General features: G+C 49.4%; 1 protein-coding gene across 1 annotated transcript in view; it reads right to left on the bottom strand.

Moving 5' to 3' along the window:
- The window catches only part of PHRF1 (PHD and ring finger domains 1), a 272,305-nt gene that overhangs the window by 193,328 nt on the left and 60,168 nt on the right, over positions 1 to 18,809 (bottom strand). The window contains 1 exon segment of the mRNA XM_033927921.1: positions 4,215 to 4,309. Within this exon segment, the coding sequence (XP_033783812.1) occupies positions 4,215 to 4,309 (95 nt within the window).

Below are 18,809 nucleotides of genomic sequence, written 5' to 3' on the forward strand. Positions count from 1 at the left end.
TTAGGTCCCACCTGGGGGCGCGGCCTGAGGCACATGGTCGGGTTGGGCCCATGTGCCTCAGGCCGCGCCCCCAGGTGGGACCTAAGGCTCCAGGGCCTATTCTGATTGGCCCACGCGCCTTAGGCCCCACCAGTAGGCGGAGCTTTAGGATGGATGGGCCAATCCGGCCTCATTCCTTCGTTGGCTGCCTGCCGGACAGGCGGGTTTGGCTCCCGTCTGTCCGGCCAACTACTAAAGGTACGGGGAAGGGGGGTGGGGGGGTCGTGGGGGTCGCCAGGGGGATCGCGGGTCGGCTGGGGGGCGGTCGGAGGTTCTTGGGGGGGAGGGGGGTTTGCGTCGAGGGCAGGAGGGCCTGGGATCCCTCCTGCCCGTAATGTAGTGCGGGGTGGGGTTAGGGGGTCGCCGTGGCCAGGAGGGTTTGGGCTCCCTTCTGGCCCAACTACCAAAGGTACGGGGAAGGGGGGTGGGGGGGTCGTGGGGGTCGCCAGGGGGATCGCGGGTCGGCTGGGAGGCGGTCGGAGGTTCTTGGGGGGGAGGGGGGTTTGCGTCGAGGGCAGGAGGGCCTGGGATCCCTCCTGCCCGTAATGTAGTGCGGGGTGGGGTTAGGGGGTCGCCGTGGCCAGGAGGGTTTGGGCTCCCTTCTGGCCCGATATTGTCGGGAAGTCGGCGGTCGTTCGGGGTGGGGGTGCGAGTGGTCCTGCCGGGGGGGGGGGGGGATGTATCGGACGTCGGGGAGTCGGCCGGGCAAGAGGGCTTGGGCTCCCTCTTGCTCCGATCGTGGATGCGGGTGTGAGCGCGTGCGAGCGGTTGTTCGGGGTGGGGGTGCGAGTGGTCCTGCCGGGGGGGGGGGATGTATCGGACGTCGGGGAGTCGGCCGGGCAAGAGGGCTTGGGCTCCCTCTTGCTCCGATCGTGGATGCGGGTGCGGATGGGAGCGCGTGCGAGCGGTCGTTCGGGGTGGGGGTGCGAGCGGTCCTGCTGGGGGGGTGAATCGGGCGTCGGGCGGGGTGGGAACTATGTTTTAAAACTTTGGTATACCGCGCTCACGCATATAGCGCGCGAGGGGTATGCGCGGTAGGTAAAAACGCGTATAACGCGCGCGTTATATGCGTGAAAATACGGTAACTGTGCCTCATGGTAACAGGAGACCATCATGTGATTCTCCTTATCTTCTGCTTTCTCTTTCTCTTAATTATATTGTAAACCACTTTCATGTTAAATGAAGACCAGTAAAGCAAATTTTTTAAAAACATATATAGCCTGAATTCCCAGCCTATCCACTAATGCATGTCTCCAAATAAAATATAATACGGTATATAAAATTAAAAAAATAAAACAAAAAGAACAAAGGTAACACCTTTTTTATTGGACTAACTTGGTGCATTGTTTGATTATCTTTCAAAGGTGACTTCTTCAGATCAGAAATAGGCAAATGAAGGAAGGGGGGTAGGGTGGGTGAGAGAGAGGCATGGGAAAGTGACTGAGAAAGAGACAAAGGCATAGATTCACTAAACCTTCAAACCGTGTGCGATCCATTTGGCATGCCAGCCAACCATGTCAGTAAAGGCCTGCATGCAAATGGGGACGATAGTTAACATGCCCCCCTATCCAAGGCCAGAGCGATCTCCGCTCATGCGCAAACCCTGACAGTAGTGATAGGATAAGCAGCCTCCTATCACTGTTGTCAGGGCTCAGTCCAGTCCAGATCTCTCTTGCCTGCACCCAGACTCTCCTGCTCTCTGCCGCTGTTTCCTGCAGTGCAAGCCCGTGGTTTTAAAGCGGCAGCGAGCAGGGAAGAGAGATCGGGCACCGGCCCGACACACTGTCCCTGCCAGACCGCCTGACCCGACCAGGAGTGGGCCGGGGGGGATGGGTGAGGGCCATGCCAGTCGGGGGTGGGGGGCGGCCATGCTTGGGGGGGCACTTTTGACAGGCTTACCTGTCTTTTATTCATTTTCTTTTATGGGGCAGATATTTTGCGTGTGTAACACACGCAAAGTATCTGTGCCATGGAAAAACAATGAACAAAAAGGACAGGCAAGCCTGTCAAAAAACCTGCAGACCTGTCGATAACTCAAGTTACCGACAGGTCTGCAGCAGTCGGGTTTGTAGTGAGTAAAACCCAACTCAAAATAGCCAAGCAATTGTTAATGAATCAATCGCTTGGCTATTTTGCATGGGGTTTTGCTAATTTGCATGGGAGGATCGGGATCGGATGGCTACTGCCTTTAGTGAATAGTGCAGGAGGGAAATTTGATCACAAAGGGCTCACAAACCGATCGGTACACGATCGGTTTGCTTAGTGAATCTAGCCCAAAGGCCTAGATTCACTATACTTACCGATCTTGTAAGGACGATTGCAAAACCAGTTTTACTGGGTTTGCGATCGTTCCCTGACCCGATTCACTAAACTGCTACCCGATCAATTTCCTATCTATCCAATCCAACCCATGCAAATAAGTCTCACTTCGATTGTTGGAAAAATAAAGGAAATGTTGCTGAAAGAAAGGATAGTGAAATTCCTGAACTCTAATAGGTTACAGGATCCGAGGCAACATGGCTTTACAAAAGGTAAATCGTGCTAAACGAACCTGATTGAATTTTTGGATTGGGTGACCGGAAAGATGGATCGAGGACATATGCTAGATGTAATTTACTTAGATTTCAGCAAAGCCTTTGATACGGTTCCTCATAGGAGGCTCTTGAACAAACTTGAAGGACTGAAGTTAAGACCCAAAGTGGTGAACTGGATTAGAAACTGGCTGTCGGACAGACGCCAGAGGGTGGTGGTTAATGGAAGTCGTTCGGAGGAAGGAAAGGTGAGTAGTGGAGTCACTGGCACCGGTACGTCCTGCGGGTTGGTGCTGCATGCTGGTGCCAGATGGGGTAAGGGGGTTGTTTGGGCGGGCGAAAGATGTCGCTTCCAGCAAGGGGGGGAGGTGCCTTCATAGGCAGGAGTGATGCCGATTCAAGTGGGTGATTACCTGTCAACTTTGACAAGTCCTTATGTCCCTCCCTGTTTATTGTGCTCTCTCAATTATCATAAATTGGTGATGATCCTGGAAGAAACAGCCTGCTAGGAATAGACAAGAAATGGTGCATTCTTTTTTTAGCCCCCAGCTTGTGGAACTTACTGCTAGAGCCGAGATTGGAACTGTCCTATAAACAATTTAGAGCAAAACTTAAAACTCACTTATTTTCACTAGCATTCACTAATTCTTGGTGCCAACAATGGTATTAGGAAACTCATGGATGGTATGATTGTCCCTTTAGAATAAATCAAAAACACAAAACTTTGGAACTGATGCTCTTGATGTAGAGGTTTTAATTAAAGTCTTCACAATTAAAAGCAATGCAGTGCAAAAAAAAAGCCTTCACTGATAAAAACGATGCAAATGTTGTTAAATCCATATAACACCCAGTAAAGAATGTGGTGTGATTTGAATCGCTTTTATTTGTGAAGATTTTCTTTTTTTTTTTTTTTTTTTAAATTGTGCTTATTGAAAATTGCAACAGACTGTACAGCCAGCAACAGTGCAGATTTAAACAACATTATGCCATACAAAGAGTCCAGCAACGAAAAGAGCAGAACACCTATGAACCTAGGCTGTTCACCGGTTGGTAGATGCTGTTTATTTGTGAAGACTTTCATTAAAACTTTTACATCAAGAGCTTCGGTTCCACAGTTTAGCGTTTGTTTTGGTGCCTCCTTTTTTCTGTTGAATGATTTGATGATTCTCTTTGTTTTATTTTGGGGCCTTTAGAATGAATGACACTCCTATCCTATGTTGGAGTTAAAATAAAATAAAAAAGAGAATAGAAATGGAATTGTAAATTGCCTTGATTTGGTTGTTACCAAGACTTGCAATACAGCAAACATGATTATGCATTCTCCAGTGCTAGACTCTAGTACACTCATGAAAATACAATAACATTTAAAGTGCTTTCTAACATATGTTTTCTATTTCTCATTCAGTTTCCCTTTTTTTCAGCTCTCCTTCCTCCATGACCTACTAAAAACACAGTGGAACTTCACTACTTAAATAATGCTCAAAAATCATCTGAAACATTAGAAATGTATAAAATATTTCATTTACTTCTCTTATTGGAAAGTGTGATAATCTGGAAGGATGGTTCACTAAAGCTTTTTCTGCCAGAGGCGAAAGATGAACCTAGACTCCCCCCCAAAAAATTACAAAACTGTCAAGTAATTACCATTACTGGGAAGGTTTTCTGCTTCACACTGAGGACAGAACCATTCATCCACAGGTACTGCACTAAGAGGTGGCATCAGGCATTCCATGTGGTAACTGCAGAAAAACAAAGCACAATTGTATTGTTAGCAGAGTTTAAAAACTGATTCAGAGATAAAACTCAGTATGGATATCTTGGAGACTAGAGCACTGGAGACTGTATGTCTTTAAGGGTCACATTGTATTCGAGCTAGAGAATGACACGGGGGGAAAAATTTGTCCCCATCTCTGCCCCATCCCCACGAGCTCGGTCCCTGTCCCTGCCCTGTAAACCATGTGATCCTATCCGCACAAGCCACAAAGTATAAAAAGTAACAATTGTCATTTTATAAAATCAGGGTTCTGGCTGCTAAACTAGAAGAGATCTTCAGCTGGCAGTCTTTCGTTTATAAATGTTTATCAGCACAGCTACAAAGCACAGTTACTTACCATAACAGGTGTTATCCAGGGACAGCAGGCATATATTCTCACATGTGGGTGACGTCATCTACGGAGCCCCGATGCGGAAGCATTTTTAAGCAAACTTGATTGAAGATTTAAGTTTGCTCTGCTGCTCCACGCATGCGTGCCTTCCTGCTCCACTAAGGGGTGCATCCCCTCGTGGTCTCCAGTTCACTTAACTAGCCAAGAAGCCAACCTCGGGGAGGTGGGCGGGTTGTGAGACTATATGCCTGCTGTCCCTGGATAACACCTGTTACGGTAAGTAACTGTGCTTTATCCCAGGACAAGCAGGCATGATATTCTCACATGTGGGTGACCTCCAAGCTAACTGAAAGGGGTGGAGGGAAGTTGGCAATTTAAGCAAATAGATTTCGCAATACCGATTGGCCGAACCGGCCATCGCTTCTGGACAGTGAGTCCAGACAGTAGTGGGAGGTGAAGGTATGAACCAAAGACCACGTGGCAGCCTTGCAGATTTCCTCAATAGGTGTGGACCTGAGGAAAGCTACGGAGGCTGCCATCGCTCGGACTTTGTGTCCCGTTACTCGACTATGCAGCGCGAGACCAGCCTGAGCGTAGCAAAAGGAGATGCAATCGGCCAACCAGTTGGACAAGGTGCGTTTGGAAACTGGGTGACCTAACCGGTTTGGGTCGAAGGACAAAAACAGTTGTGGGACTTTCCGGTGTGACTGAGTACGTTGGAGGTAAAAGGCCAACGCTCTCTTGCAGTCAAGAGTGTGGAGCGCCACTTCTCCGGGGTGAGAATGGGGCTTGGGAAAAAACACAGGTAAGACAATGGACTGATTGAGATGGAAATCAGACACTACTTTAGGTAAGAACTTTGGGTGGGTGCGGAGTACCACCTTGTCGTGATGGAATACCGTGAAGGGTGGGTCCGCTACCAGAGCTTGTAGCTCACTAACCCGCCGGGCAGAAGTGAGCGCGAGTAGGAAAATTACCTTCCAAGTGAGGAATTTTGGATGCCATTTGTCTAGGGGCTCAAATGGAGGTTTCATTAGTTGAGCCAGAACCACGTTAAGGTCCCAAACCACCGGGGGAGGTTTGAGAGGGGGGTGGACGTTCAGCAGACCCTTCATGAAGCGAGAGACTAAGGGATGGAGCGAGAGGGCTTTCCCTTCCAGGGGCTGATGAAAGGCCGCAATCGCACTGAGGTGTACTCGAATGGAGTTGGTCTTTAGGCCGGAATGAGATAATTGAAGTAAATAATCCAGGACCAGAGGGACGGGGACCGACACCGGGTCCTGGCTGTGGGAGGAGCACCAGGTTGAGAATCTGGTCCATTTTTGGGAGTAACAGGTTCTCGTCGAGGTCTTTCTAGAGGCCTCCAATATCTTCTTGACTGATTGACACACGGGGAGAGCAATCAGGGGGAGAGAAACCAAGCATTCAGATGAAGAGATTGAAGATTGGGATGTAACAGCGAACCTTGACCCTGTGATAGTAGAGAGGGAAACCGAGGCAGAGGTAGTGGATCTCTGACGCTGAGTTGAAGTAGAAGGGAAAACCAAGGCTGGCGTGGCCAGCGAGGAGCAATCAGGATCAGGGTGGCTTGCACCGTTTTCAGGTGGACCAGCGTCCGCAGGATCAGGGGAAATGGCGGAAACGCATACAGAAACCTTCCCTCCCAGTCGAGGAGGAAGGCGTCGGCCTCGAGCCGGTCCGGGGAGTACATCCGGGAGCAGAAGAGAGGCAGCTTGTGGTTGTGAGGGGATGCGAACAGATCTATTTGAGGCGTCCCCCACCGTTCGAACACCCATCGTAGGGTCTGAGAGTGTAGTGCCCACTCGTATGGCTGGAGAAGGCGGCTGAGTCTGACCTCCAGACAGTTTTGTTCTCCTTGTATGTACACCGCTTGAAGGAAGGTGTTGTTGGAGATTGCCCATTTCCAGAGGCGCAGGGCTTCCCGACAAAGGGACCAAGACCCTGTCCCCCCTTGTTTGTTTACGTAGTACATCGCTACCTGGTTGTCGGTTCGGATGAGAACCACTCGGTCGTGGAGCAGATGTTGAAAAGCTACAGCTGCGAGATAGATGGCCCGCAGCTCTAGCACGTTGATGTGGCAGCGACGGTCCTCTGCTGACCACATCCCTTGAGTGCGTAGGCCGTCCAGATGGGCTCCCCAAGCGTACTCCGACGAGTCCGTGGTGAGTACCTTGCTGTGGGGTGGGGCAAGGAAGAGCAAATCTTTGGAAAGATTTGAAGAGTCGGCCCACCAGCGGAGCGATCGTTGCAATGAAGGAATCACTGTCACGGGACGGTCGATCGGGTCCCGGTCTTGACGCCATTGAGAGGCCAGGGTCCATTGAGGGATTCTCAGATGGAGGCGGGCGAAGGGTGTGACATGGACGGTGGAGGCCATGTGGCCCAGGAGGGTCATCATCTGTCGAGCTGATACCGAGGTCAGCAGGGAGATCCTTCGACTCAGACTTACTAACGCCTCTAGGCGCGGAGGGGGGAGGAAGGAACGGAGGCGAACCGTGTCCAGCGTGGCCCCGATGAACTGTAGGGACTGCGAGGGGCGTAGTTGGGATTTTGGGAAGTTTATTTCGAACCCCAGACTTTGTAGGTAGGTAATAGTCTGTTGGGTCGCTGAGATAACCCCTTCCCTGGACGGGGCTTTGATTAGCCAGTCGTCCAGGTAGGGGAATACCTGGAGGCCCTGGGAACGTAAGGTTGCTGCGACCACCACGAGGCACTTGGTGAAGACCCGAGGTGATGATGCTAGGCCGAAGGGGAGGACTCGGTATTGTAGGTGCCAGTCCCCTACCTGAAAACGCAAGAACTTGCGGTGAGCGGGGTGCACTGGGACATGTGTGTACGCCTCCTTCAGATCGAGGGAGCAGAGCCAGTCGCCCATGTCGATCAGGGGGTAGAGGGTCGGTAGGGAAAGCATCCGAAATTTTTCCCGTACCAGGAATTTGTTGAGGCGTCTCAAGTCTAGTATTGGGCGTAGGTCTCCCGTTTTTTTCGGTACCAGGAAGTAACGGGAGTAGAAGCCCTTTCCCCGTTGATCGGGGGGAACCTCCTCCACTGCTCTTAGGCGAAGGAGGTCTCGAGCTTCGGAGAGGAGCAGGGGTAGCTGCCTCCGGTTCGGAGGGCAATTCCTTGGAGGGTTGTCTGGAGGAATGGCCCGAAAGTTGAGAGAGTATCCTGATGAGATCACACCAAGGACCCATGCATCCGACGTGACTTGTTCCCAGCGAGGGTAAAAGGCTTTGAGGCGACCCCCGATGGGAAGGAGGCTTGGGACTATGGCGGAGGGGGCCCGCCCCCTTCCGCGCATCTCGTCAAAATGACGGGGATGGTTTGGTAGTCGCAGGCGGTTGGGACATGGGTAGAGCCCGATGGTGGGCCTGCGGGCGCCTGGGTGGAGGCCGCGAGAAGGCGGGAGTGGATTTTTGTGGGTATCGGTGCGGACGGGCCTTGAACGGCCTGGACGCGGTCAGTTTAGGTTTTTGCCGGATGAGGGAGGCGAACGAACGTTTGTGTTCGGAGAGGCGTTTTGTAGCCGCCTCGATAGTGTCATCGAACAGTTCTTTTCCCACGCAGGGGAGGTTAGCCAACCGGTCCTGTAAGTTGGGGTCCATGTCGACCAGGCGCAGCCAAGCTAGTCGGCGCATGGCGATAGCAAAGGCTGCCTCTCTGGAGGAGAGTTTGAAGCCATCGTAGGCCGCGTGGAATAGATGGAGGCGCAGGTTGGAGAGGGACTCTAAAAGCAGGCCAAACGCTCCTTGCTGGGAGGCCGGTAGGTCAGTCTCAAAGGCTCTCAATAGTCCAATGAGGTGTTTGAGGTAGGATGTGAATGTGAAAGTGTAGCTTTGCACCCTAGAGGCCATCATTGCGTTTTGATATAGTCTCCTGCCGAACTTGTCCAGGGTTCGGCCTTCTCGGCCTGGGGGGACCGCTGCTGAGACCCGGGATGGGTGAGCCTTTTTCAAGGAGGATTCTACTAGCAGCGACTGGTGGGAGAGCTGTGGTTGTTCGAATCCCGGGTAGGGTACTGTGCGGTACTTGGCCTCCATTTTGGAGGGTACGGCTGTGACCATGTAGGGGGTCTCCAGGTTCCTGAAGAAGGCCTGTTGGAGTACCGGGTTAGGAGGTAAGCGAAGGGACTCTCTGGGCAGTGATGGCATGTCCAGCTCCGCCAGGTACTCCTTAGAGTATCTGGAGTCGGACTGGAGGTCTAAGTCCAAAGCGTGGCCCATGTCCTGGATAAAGCGAGTGAAGGATGGGCGAGATGTTCCCGGGGCCCCGTGCGGGGTCGGTGAACGAGACCTCCGTCGGGTGGAGAAGGATGGGGAGGATTCCCTCGAGTATCGAGGTTCCTGCTCCGATCCACGCTCCGAGGCCGGGGAAGCACTGTGAGAGTGTTCCGGGGTTGTCGATCTTCGGCGTCTCGAGGAGCCCCTCGGAGACGATGCCGGGGTTCGGGGTATCGATCGATGTCGAATCGGTGACCTCGACCCGGACTCCCTCGGAGAATACCTGCGACCTCGGGTCGGGGTCCCGGTCCGAGGGGGGGTTCGGAGGATGCGCGGGTTGGAGAGTGATAACTCAGCCACCCTTAGTGGTCCTGTACGAGGTGTAGGAGAACGGCCTCGTAGAGTTGGTGAACCTCGGGCCTTCTTGGAGGTACGGCGGTTCGAGGTTTCTGTCGTTTTAGCACGACGTTTTGCCCCTCGGCGGTCTGCGGAGGGAGAGCGTCTCGGGCGCCTCGGCGAGGAGTCCGAGGAGGATGGGATGCGGCGAAGATTGCGCACTTTTCCCCGAGGTTGCTCGATGCGAGGTTCAGGCTGGTCTGGCACATGCGGGGTCGAGGCTGATTGAAACTGGGCCATTGCAGCGGACAGCTCCGACGAGATCATCGCTCGGAATAGGTCCTGGAAGACGGGCACGGACAGCATCGAAGGCATGTCCACTGCCTCGGTGCACTCCACTGGGGGCGACCTCGTATCAGAGTATTCCCGTGTGGTGGAGGCACGGCCCGAAGGCTTGGAGGGCTTAGCCGGGGCAGTAAGCATGGGGCTTCCGCCATGCGTCGACGTTGTCCCCGAGGCTGGCTTCTTCGATGTTACGGAACCTGAAGAGGGAAGAGGGGACTTACCCGGGGCCGAGGCTTTCTGTTGTCCCGAGGACTTCGGAGTCGAGTCTCGAGGCGATGCCGAGGTATTCGGGGCCGAGGTCAAGGCCGGGGCCGAGGCCGGGGCTGACCTCGAGGCCGTGGTGGAGGGTTGGTCCGGGGTGAAAAGGTCCGCCATGCGGGCTTTTCTTCGACGGAGGGCCCGGTTCTGGAAAGTAGCGCACTGGGGGCAGGAGTCGGTTGGATGAGCCGCCCCCAGGCAGAGGATGCACCGGCGATGCGGATCTGTGATGGAAAGAAGTCGCTCACACCGGGTGCACTTTTTAAAGCCGGTCAAAGGCCGGGACATTAAATCGAAAGTAGCCGCGGCTCGATTAGCCACGCGGCCACGGGGACCCGGAAGCCTCCGGGTCGTCAAAAACGAAGCAGGAATCAAGTTGAAAAGTAAAGAATTCGCACACAGCGACTTAATCGAGGAAAAAACAATAAAAAATCACGGTGCTAGAAGGCAGTTGGGGCAGAGCCTGAAAAACACGACTTCTAGGCTCAGCGGAAAATTTTGAACTGGAGACCACGAGGGGATGCACCCTCTAGTGGAGCAGCAGAGCAAACTTAAATCTTCAATCAAGTTTGCTTGAAAATGCTTCCGCATCGGGGCTCCGTAGATGACGTCACCCACATGTGAGAATATCATGCCTGCTTGTCCTGGGATAATCAATAAGTCAAACACATCCACAAAGGTCCTTAACTTTAAGGGCACTAACTTCAAGAGCATGGAAGATTTTGTCTATGAAGCACTGCAAAAACAGGACACAACAGATAGCGTGGAGGTACTGTGGTCAGCTCTGAAATAATAAACCCCAATGGTTCTCCGCGGAGATCTCGGAACTCGTAAAACAGGAGAAGAGAGCATTTGTAGCCTACAAACAATCACAACAACTGGAAGCTAAAGAAGCCTTTCTGGTGAAATCCAGAAATGTTAAAAACAGCAGTCAAGAGATGCCAAACTCCGGATGGAAGAAAATCTAGCTAACAATATTAAAAAAGGGGATACATTTTTTTTCAGGTATGTTAGTGACAGAAAAAGGAACACAGACGGGATAGTGCGCCTAAGAAAACCCGACGGTAACTATGTAGAATCGGACTCCGATAAAGCCGAACTACTCAATAAATACTTCTGCTCAGTCTTTACCTGTGAGGCGCTGGGATCCGGTCCAAAGCTGCAGACAAGGGAGAGCTCAGAAGACCCGTTCTTGAACTTTGAATTTACCACTGGCAGCGTCTACCAAGAACTATCAAAGCTCAAAGTGAACAAAGCCATGGGACCGGATAAACTGCACCACAGAGTGCTTAGGGAATTGAGAGATGTCCTCTTCAATCTTTCCCTAAGCACGGGAAGAGTCCCATTGGACTGGGAAACAGCTAACGTCATTCTGCGCCACAAAAAGGGATGCAAGTCGGAGACTGCAAATTACAGACCAGTAAGTCTCACATCAATAGTGTGTAAACTTATGGAAACGTTGATTAATCACAAATTAGATACGATCCTGAGCGACGAAAGGCTGAGGGATCCCCTCCAGCATGGATTTACAAAGAGAAGGTCCTGCCAATCCAATCTAATCAGCTTCTTTGACTGGGTAACAAAAAAGCTAGATATGGGCGAGTCCCTGGATGTCGTGTATTTGGACTTCAGCAAGGCTTTTGATAGTGTCCCACACCGCAGGTTATTGAACAAGATGAGTTCATTGGGACTAGGAGAAACATTGACTGCATGGGTTAAAGACTGGCTCAGTGGCAGGCTCCAGAGGTCAATGGTACTCCCTCCGAAACATCTGAAATGATCAGTGGAGTGCCGCAGGGCTCAGTCTTGGGCCCAATCCTATTTAATATCTTTGTACGGGACCTGCCTTAGGGACTTTGAGGTAAAATTGCATTATTTGCCGATGAAGCTAAACTGTGCAACATAGTGGGCAAAAGCACCGTGCCAGACACTATGACGAAGGACCTGCACTTACTAGAAAAATGGTCCGCAACTTGGCAACTGAGTTTTAATGCCAAAAAGTGTAAGGTTATGCACCTTGGTAGCAGAAATCCATGCAGAACTTACACCCTGAATGGTGAGACCTTAGCAAGAACTGTTGCAGAATGGGACCTAGGAGTAATCATCAGTGAAGATATGAAGACTGCCAATCAAGTAGAGAAAGCATCATCCAAGGCTAGACAAATGCTGGGTTGCATCCGTAGAAGTTTTGTCAGCCAGAAGCCCCATGTTATAATGCCATTGTACAGGTCCATGGTGAGACCTCATCTGGAATACTGTGTTCAGTTTTGGAGGCCACATTATCAAAAGGATGTGCTGAGAATGGAGTCGGTTCAGCGAATGGCCACTAGGATGGTCTCAGGCCTCAAGGATCTACCAGAAGAAGAACGTCTAGGTTAAGTTGCAGCTATACTCTCTCAAGGAACGAAGAGAGAGGGGAGAAATGATAGAGACGTTCAAATATGTTACTGGCCGTATTGAGGTGGAAAAAGACATCTTTTTCCTTATAGGACCTACGGTAACAAGAGGGCATCTGTTAAAAATCAAGGGTGGGAGATTTCATGGTGACACTAGGAAGTATTTCTTCACCGAAAGGGTGCTTGATCGTTGGAATAATCTTCCACTTCAGGTAATTGAGGCCAGCAATGTGCTCGATTTTAAGAAAAAATGGGGTAAGCATGTGGGTTCACTTCGAGGAAGTGCTTAGGGGGGAGGGTTCTTAGAGTGGGTAGACTTGTTGGGCCGATGGCCCTTTTCTGTTGGGCCGATGGCCCTTTTCTGCTGTCATATTCTATGTTTCTATTTTAGGCCTCACTACCACCATCTATTACTATCATGACCATAGGAAATCAGTTCTTCTGATATCCCTTGATCTATCGGCTGCCTTCGATATGATTGACCATGACTTACTTCTCAACTGCCTCAAAGATAGCGGGATAACTGATTCAGCTATTCTCTGGTTTTCTTCCTACTTTGCTGATAGGAACTTTCAAGTCCACTCCAAAGGAATCTCTTCTGCCCCAATCTTTCAAACTTAGGTGTTCCACAAGGTTCTATCCTTTCCCTACTATTATTCAATATCTTCTTAGCCCCGTTTCTGACATTAGCTCAATCTATCGGATTTATTCCATTTACCTACGCTGATGACATTCAACTCCTTCATCCACTCAACCTGGCCAATATCAATGACATTCAAGAAATCAATTCTAAACTCGACAAAATCAGCTCTTAGCTCCGAACTAACAGACTTTCACTAAACTTTGCTAAATCACGAGGGATTCTATTCCCATATAAAAAAATAAAGACTCCTTAATCGGACAAATATCCATTGACTCAGTTCCCCTCCAAATTGAACCCAAACTACTAGGAGTCACTTTTGATAAAGATCTTACTTATCACAATCATATTAGTTCCCGAACCAAAAACTGGTTTTATTAACTCCGCTTAATTCGATCTATAATCTCTGTTGTAGAACCCACCTCGATCCAAATTCTAACTCACTCAATCATCTCACACATAGGGCTCCTTTTACTAAGCTGCGATAGCATTTTTAGCGCACGTTAAAACCGCGCTATGCGACTAGAACTAACACCAGCTTTACCACGGCATAACTCAAAAAGAAACCCGTCAATTACAACTAATCCAAAATACTGCGATCAAACTTATCTATAAGGCCAAAAAATATGATCATGTTACCCCGCTTCTTCGAGAGTTACACTGGCTACCAGTCTCTCACAGAACATATAAAATTCTTCTTCTAACCTTTAAAATTACAACCTCTCACCTTCCTGCTTTTCTTGACAAATATCTCATCCCACATACCTCTCCTAAGGCCCTTAGATCTACAAATCAGAACTTACTGACAGTACCCTCTATCAAGGACCTCTACTATACTATAAATTCTATTTTTTAAGTAGTCGTACCCTCACTCTGGAATGCAATGCCACTTTATCTTCGCAGTGAAAATTATCTTAATAAATTCAAAACCTTAAAACTTTCCTTTTCAAAGATGCCTATCAATAATGCACTTAAGAACCTATTAAAGGAGAAAAAAAATGATTTTAACAAGCGACATCCCCATCTTCTTTCTGTTACTTCCTATCCCTCTATCCTCTTTTATTGTTTATTTACATATTGTAATTAAAACTTCTCTATTCCCCAGTTCCTTTCATTTCTAATAAGTCTCATTTTGTCTTAGTCCTAGTTTTACCCCATCTTTATTTTATTTTAACCAAATTTCTATATTAGATTTTTCCAATTTTTAATATTGTAAACCATCCAGATACATGTTATAGTCGGTATATCAAGCCATAAATAAACTTGAAACCAAGACATCAGTTGCAGCTAAGATCATTGGAAATTTTATCATTGAGGCAACATATAGCATACAATATTGAGACATTAGGGAACTGGTAGTGGTAAAGTGAAAGGAGCAGTGTGAAATAACTCAAATCCCCTTTGGGTTTTTTATCTCAGGGATTTTTCTTTTAAGTTCTCCTTTGAGTTTTATAAGGAACTAGTGTTTAAGCCATTACATTAACGGGTGCTAGAATAGATCTGTCTGTCTGTCTGTTTCTTTATCTCTCTCTCCTTGGCTGCTGTCTGTGTCCTTCCGTCTCCCCCCCCAGAGCAAAGCTGTCTTCCCCCAACACACACCTCCCCCAAAGAAGCCCCCTTTCCCTCTCCCTAAATGTCTCTCCATGGCCCTCTTCTGTCTTCCCCCCCAGAGCAAAGCTGTTTGCCCCAAGCACACCCCTCCCCCCAAAGCAGCCCCCTTTCCCTCTCCCTGTCTCTCCATGGCCCCTTCTGTCTTCCCCCCAGAGCAAAGCTGTCTGTCCCCAGCAATCCCGAGATGTCTCTGTTCCCATGAGCTGAGCAGGGGGAAAACTCTGGAGCGGCGGGGCTCCTTTGTGCATCCCCTTTGGCTGAAGCCCTCAGGAGAAGACAATGAGCATTCTGTGCACAGCGATCGCGTCGATTAGCTGCTTCCCCTTCTGGCCTGCTCCTCTTCAAAGCAGCCTGCGATCGTGGTGGCCAGCTTTAGCGAACCTCGCAGGCCGCTCTTCAACTCGGTAGCACGTTCTCTCTGACGCGATCCCGTGTGTCAGAGGGAACGTGCTACTGAGGTTGGAGAACGGCCTGCGAGGTTCTTTAAAGTTGGCCACCATCGCAGGCTGCTCTGAAGAGGAGGATCAGCGGCAGCAGCGGCAAGTGAGGGCAGGAGGTGTGTTCCCTGCTGAGGACACGGGCAGGGAGAGAGCTTGCCTGTGCTTCCAAATGGTGAGTGAGGGCGGGAGGAGGGGAGTGGCCAGAATGTTCCTTGCCGCCGGGTTCTAAAATGGAACACAGCCACGGATCACACACCACAGCGGCAGGGATAACGCTGTTTTAACAGCGCATGCGCCGGTAAGCTTTTATTATATAGGATATGTGAATTTATTTATGTGCAAAGTGTGGTTATATAAATGGTATTTATAAATGTATGTAATTTTAAAAGTTTGAAAAATTGATTGTTTGACAATAAGGGCTCCTTTTACAAAGCTGCGCTATCGTTTTTAGTGCATGCACTGGATTAGCGCACGCTACCTGAAAAACTATCGCCTGCTCAAGAGGAGGCGGTAGCGGCTAGCATGTGTGGCATTTTAGCGCGTGCTATTCCGCACGTTAAGGCCCTAACGCACCTTTGTAAAAGAAGCCCTAAATTTATTAGAAATTGCCCAAAAGGCTTCTTACTGATATTGTATTGTAAACACAAGCAGAAGCCATTTTAGTAGGTTATAGCCCTAGTTTGTATTGTCTACTTAGAAAAACGAGTCGATAAAATAAACAAAAAACACGCTAGTGTAATTGCTGTAACTTCTTAAAAGTCCTCTTAGAACTCCATATTCCTTATACTTTAATCAGTGAATAGATTGTGCTCAGAGACATGGAGGAAAAAGGGGACAGAAAGTCCCCAAAAACCTCACCACCCAATCATTACAAAACTTCCACCCTAACACACTTTTATATGTGCATGACTTGAAAGATTGCATTATTGAAAAAGCACTTATCTTTTGTATATAGTTCTTTGGCCTCAACTTGCCACGTTTCAAAATTTCTTCAGGAAGCCAAATGGTTACAGCGAAAGACTCTTAAGTCTTCCAGAATGGGTGTCAGTCTCTGGTCTAGCTTGCAAATTCAGCTTTCAGTAAACTTCCGATATCTGCTGAAAGCTGAATTTGCAAGCTAGACCAGAGACGGACATAATCTACTCCTGCCAAAAGAAGCTGGGGAGGGGGCTCTACAGCCTCACTTTCCAGAGTACGCAGGCTGGACAAGGGCATGTGACAAATGATGCCGCTGAGGCAGCTTTGACTCTCAAAGCCACTGCCTCAAAGAGTCTCCCGAGAACCATATTCACACAGCGGTCCTGCATGTCCTTGAACACCATATCACCCTCACTGGGAAGGGAGATGTGCTTCGTCATCTGTGCAACCAAAGAATCCACTTTAGACTCAGAAGCAGCTGCTGGCACCTCTGCTGCATAGGGTTGAAATGGGACATAACCCTCACCACCTTGAGAGTGCTATCCAGAGAATCCCAATGCTCCGAGATCAGAACGCACATATCAGGATGCCAGGAAAAAGCAGAAGATTGAATTCATACTCCACAAAGGAGAGAGGAGAAGGTAGAAGGAGCCAGCTGAGTGACTAAAATTCAACTCCTGCAAACTCACAGAAATGAGATTAGGCAAAGCAGCACTTAAATAAACACAGAACCATGGGATCATCTTCAGGATCTAAAGCCAGAAAGGATCTGACATAATAACCAAAGGGTCTAATGCAATCGAGCTCTGCCATGGCCAGACGAGAGGGATCCTGAAAAAGGAGCTCTGCCACTGGCCCAACTGGGCTAAAGGAAAGAGATGTGCCTGGGTCCAAAGAATACATTGTTATTTGTTTTTGCTTTATGTATGTTTATATGGAAACTCCAGGCGGTATACAAAGTTTTTTAGGTTCAAACAATTTTTATTGATGCAAGCAACAGCAAATATAACAGCAGAGCACCTCAAGGGTGCACAACACTGACAATAATGCATCGTATACAACAATATAACAAGCAGTTACAGAAAAAGAGTAACAACAACTAACCCCCCCCCCCACCACCATCCTAATCTACATAGGGCAAGCAAAACCAGTGGTGGGTGGAAAGGCACTCCGAGGCCCTGGACTCTAATGAGCCCCGAAGATGCCACACCACCTCCTCCCCCCACCAAACCCCACAATCAATCCGTAAATAAGTGCCTAAAACCATTCAATACCCCCCACCTCAACTTCCCAACCCCCCTCACCCCCCAGTGGTACTCTCCACCTCGCCCCACCAGTACTCACCATTACTCTCCCATCCCTACAAACTGAGCACCCTGGTTAGGATACCCATCTTAAAACCGCATTGCGACCCTTGGGATGCAAGGATTGCAGATATGGCTCCCAGATAGTCAAGAACATCATCTTTCACTTCCTATAGCCCCTCCGGCATCTTGCGCCTCCCAGATGGCCAACTGATGCAACTAGTTCCGCCAATGCCAAAACTTCGGAGGGTCAGGGACCGTCCAGCACTGAAGAATACGTTTCCGGGCCAGTAAGCTCATCTTCCTACACAGAGCCCGATGCCCCTTAGGCAAATGGCCAAAAACCTCGGGCAATTCTAAGACCAAGTGGGCCGGAGAACTGCACAAGGCTCTCCCAATTAACCCTGATATGGAAGAGATTATTCGCCTCCAGAAGCACTGGATAATGGGGCAGGACCAAAAGACATGTCCCAAAGTGTGTCCTCCCCCCCCCCCTCCCATCCCACATTTATGACACAGTGGGGTAATACAAAGTTTTTTAAATAAATTGTCCAGAGAAGCCCAAAAAAATTCTGGTGAAAAGCCACACTATGAGCACTGCAGGGCCCTGTTGAGGCATTTGCACTGCGCCAAAAGAGTTCCCAGACTCGGAATGCAGGCAGTTGGCGCTAAACTCCAGAACGGCCTCTGGGTGAGATATTTTTCCCGACAGCAAGGACCCAGGCCGGCTCCCCAGAGTACGCAGAGGAGTCAAAGTCCAAAGCTTTCACCCACTCGCCCAGCATGCTACGGCACATGGTCGCTGATCTGGCACTAATCCAGCGCAATCAATGCACACATTCAGCAGATTAGGGGCTGAGGAGGGTATTGAAGCAGAAATAAAACTTTGAAAAAAGGATTGCTGAAAAGCCAAAATGGCCATCGCCCTAGATTTTGTGCCAAAACAGCAAAAATAAACAAAACCTGAAAATAAAAAATATCGATTTGGGGTCTGGGGAGGTGAGGGACCTGAACCCCACCCTCAAAAACTGTGAAACATGCCTTTAAACACGTTTACTAAGCCACCCTTAAAGTTCCCATAGGAAATAATGGAGGTTTTTTTTTACTCACAGTTCCAGCAGTGCCTGTCTGTCAGCACAACTGAATGCTGGAAAAGTATTTTCTGCCTCAGAAACTGCTCCAAATGACCAGAGTTGAAGATCTTCGGAATGCCAGTCAACCAGACACCAACTATGGTCTCTGCCCCCACAGATCCTTGCCAAACGGTTGGAGGTGGAAAAGGCAGCCTACACCTTGAAACCTGGGTGGGTTTCACTTCAGACGCATACAGCCTATCCATAAAAACTGTTGCAAGGTCAGTGGGTAAGCGAACTCCCAGGGGAATGGACCCCAAGTCTAGAAAGGGTGGCACACAGCAGGCTGGCTCCACAGATCCACCAGTGTTTCTTTGTGCAGTAGCAGTCCAGCACCGTAGGACTGCATCCTTTCCTCCAACAGGGGACCACCGGAAAGGGGTCTTAAGGCACTGAAGCCACCGAAAACTTTAAGAAAAAATAAGAAAAAGAAGCAGAGCAACTGCAAAAGACTTCTGCATGGATTGCTTGCAGAAACTGAAACTGAATATAGCTCTAGCTCTCAGTCTAAG

This window comes from Geotrypetes seraphini, chromosome 19 (genome assembly GCF_902459505.1).
Source record: "Geotrypetes seraphini chromosome 19, aGeoSer1.1, whole genome shotgun sequence".
Classification (NCBI taxonomy): domain Eukaryota; kingdom Metazoa; phylum Chordata; class Amphibia; order Gymnophiona; family Dermophiidae; genus Geotrypetes; species Geotrypetes seraphini.